The 2,907-nt window shown below is 39.1% G+C and overlaps 1 protein-coding gene across 1 annotated transcript; it reads right to left on the reverse strand.

Moving 5' to 3' along the window:
• Positions 1 to 1,727: 1,727 nt before the first annotated feature.
• Positions 1,728 to 2,781, reverse strand: LOC119568944 (gastrula zinc finger protein XlCGF49.1-like). Its single transcript, XM_037917333.1, has 3 exons — positions 2,506 to 2,781; positions 2,129 to 2,311; positions 1,728 to 1,787 (listed from the first exon to the last, which is right to left on the reverse strand). Exons 1-3 carry the CDS (start codon positions 2,779 to 2,781, stop codon positions 1,728 to 1,730), a joined length of 519 nt encoding a protein of 172 aa, XP_037773261.1.
• Positions 2,782 to 2,907: the final 126 nt, after the last annotated feature.

Consider the following 2,907-nt stretch of genomic DNA (forward strand, 5'->3'; position numbering starts at 1 on the left):
CTAGCTTAAACCCCTAGTCCTACATTAATAACGGGACGTAAACCGCGGGCACACCGACTCAAAGGGAGCCGACCGAACGAATAACTTTTACTCTCGAACAACGGAGCGCAGACTATTAGGGTTTACGCAAACCCCGGAGCAATAGCGGGCAATCCTGATGCACTATGGCTATGGAGGGAAGATCCTACGCTATTCCAAATAATACAATTTGTTACCTGCTTCGCTCTAGAGCCGAAGAACGTGTCACCAAACAAGCAATGTAACAATGAATTTGCTCCAAATTAGAGGGGGAACCAAGTGGTAGCTGACCCCTACCCACGCCGCCACGACCGGGAAAAGAGAAAGTGAGGTCAGGTCAGGTCGGGGGCGAGGGTTAGGAACCGAGATAAAATGAAATGGTAATTCGCTTCATGATAAGTAAAATCACGAACGCGTTTAAATTTCGTTTGCAGATGAAACAATTAGAAATCTCTAAAAACGAGGAAAATAATTTTAATTACTTAACTACCGAACGATATTGATGGTTTATTATGAATTCACATAACTCGATCGGCACGGAAATGCGATAGAGTGTGGAAGAATAGTGGAGAACGTTCCATTGCTGTCCAGCACCATAACCCAACAAAAAAAACGGGCTTAACACATTATGGGAGGAAGAAGAAGGGAAAAGAAAAAGAAAGGGGCCCAAAAGTTTGTACTACGGTTTTTTTTTCTTAGCATGTCTTGAAGCGGTTTTGGTCGAGCGGATTTCTTCGGAGATTGCGTTATTGCTGCGATCCGGACGGGGACGCAGCGCCACCCTGGCCAACAGATGTAATAGGCTATCATCCTTAGTACCATGGTGAACAGAGGGTAGTATACTTGTTAACGGCCTTTGGACTCTTTATTTCTGAGAGTTGAGACCACGCAGTATAATAAAACACACAAGAATGTCTATTAGGTATCCGAGGCCTGCGCGGGAGGTCACGATCAGACGCCGGAGAGACGGCGGAGTGACCTTAGTGCGGTGGTAGCTTAGCACGAAATCCGTTCAAACGAGGTCAGATATAAATGTGACCTCCGCCCTCGCTGAGCGGTGGTTCTTATTTTGCGACATTTGGATCCACGTGAAAACAGGCCACGGGTCCACTGGTTATAGAAATTAGAATTATCCAATTCTGTAACCGAAATAGAATTATCACATCGTTTAAGTGATATACTATCAGTATATATTATATAATATATATGATATATATATATTATATATATATATATATATATTATATATATTTGTGTGTGTGGTGTGTATGTGGTGTGTTGTGCGTGTGTGTATTTGATAGATATGTATATAATTTATAGATTTGTATGTTATATATTTCAATTAATATATCAGTTATCTATCTATCTATCTATCTATATATGTGTGTGTGTGTCTGTGTGTTGTTGAGTGTGTTGTGTTTATATGTGTATATAGAATATATACACAAAATATGTAGAAGAATTTGTGTGTGCGTATATATGGTGTGCATGCGTGTGTTGTGTATAACCAAATGGTTTAATTATAGATATATTACCATTATTCAGAAATATATAGATAGCTATATAGAAATAAGTATGTATTAAATACTTGTATCTATATAGAGGAGAAGGCCTGTGGAAATTCCTCACAGCGTATGGCTACTCTTTTGTCATGTACTTTTATATGACTTTACTACATGACTTTTCTCAGAGAAGACTTGTTGCAAATCTCACAGCTGTATGACTCTCCTTTGTGAGTACTTCTCATTTGCCCTGTTTAAACTAGATTTCTGTGTGAAAGTCCTTGTTTAAAAATTTCACACGTATGGGTTTCTCCTTGGTGTTTACTCTAAAGTACCGCTTGCGAAAAGGCCTTATTGCAAATATCGCAGCTGTTTAGATGCTTCACTCACATGCCTATTCTCATGTGACTCACTAGATTATTTTTTTCGGAGAATTTATCGTTGCTAATTTTCAGCTATATGCTTTCTGTTGTATGCATACTTACTACAATGATTTTGTTTATCAGAAGGCCGTATTGCAAATCTCAAGCTGTAGGGTCTCCGTTCTATATTCTTATATGGACATGCAGGACGAATTTTCTTGAAAAAAAAAACTATTACAATCTTACAGCACTATGGCTTCTCCTTGTGCGTAATCTCATATGACTCACTAGATTAGCCCTAAGCGAAAAGTTCTTGTTACAAAGCTCACATTTGTATGGCTTCTCCTTTATATGTACTCTCACAAACACTGCTAGACTAGATTTTTCTGAGAAGTCCTTGTTATACATTTCACAACTGTATGGCTTCTCCTTGGTGTGTACTCAAATGTGTGCTACTAGGTGACCACTCTCAGAAAAAGTCCTATTGCAAATCTCGCAGCTGTATGGCTTTTCCTTGTATGTGTTTTCATGTGCCTCACCAGATTATTTTTACGTGAGAAGGTATTGTTGCAAATCTCGCAGTTATAAGGCTTCTCTTTTGTATGTACTCAAGTATGCTTTACAAGATGACCAATCTCAGAAAAGGCTTTATTACAAATATCGCAGCTGTATGGTCTCTCAAGTGCATGTATTCTCATGTGCCTGACCAGATTATTTTTTCGTGAGAAGGTATTGTTGCAAATTTCACAGTTGTATGGCTTCTCCTTTGTGTGGACTCTCATGTGAATGCTTATGTGACTCTTTTGAGACAATTCCTTGCCACACACCTCACATGCAAAACATTTCCTTGTGGATTCCACTTTTAATTTTGTTTCCTCCTTTAGTCTTTCCTCGCACATCTCTTGAGCCCTATCTCATAAACACGTCTTCCCACAGTCCTTAGCCACAAACAGCACTTTTGACATGTCATTACAATCCTGAACCTAGTTACACCAGTCTTTTGCATGTACCTCATGTTTTAGATC

Source organism: Penaeus monodon, unplaced genomic scaffold (assembly GCF_015228065.2).
Source record: "Penaeus monodon isolate SGIC_2016 unplaced genomic scaffold, NSTDA_Pmon_1 PmonScaffold_117, whole genome shotgun sequence".
NCBI classification, from domain to species: Eukaryota; Metazoa; Arthropoda; class Malacostraca; order Decapoda; family Penaeidae; genus Penaeus; species Penaeus monodon.

Coding starts and splice junctions, on each gene's coding strand:
- LOC119568944 (XM_037917333.1), bottom strand. CDS start 2,781: ATGTGCGAGGAAAGACTAAAGGAGGAAACAAAATTAAAAGTGGAATCC. Junction 2,312..2,505: donor TTTCTGAGATTGGTCATCTT/GTAAAGCATACT, acceptor GTACACACCAAG/GAGAAGCCATACAGTTGTGA. Junction 1,788..2,128: donor CAAGGAGAAGCCATAGTGCT/GTAAGATTGTAA, acceptor ACTTTCACACAG/AAATCTAGTTTAAACAGGGC.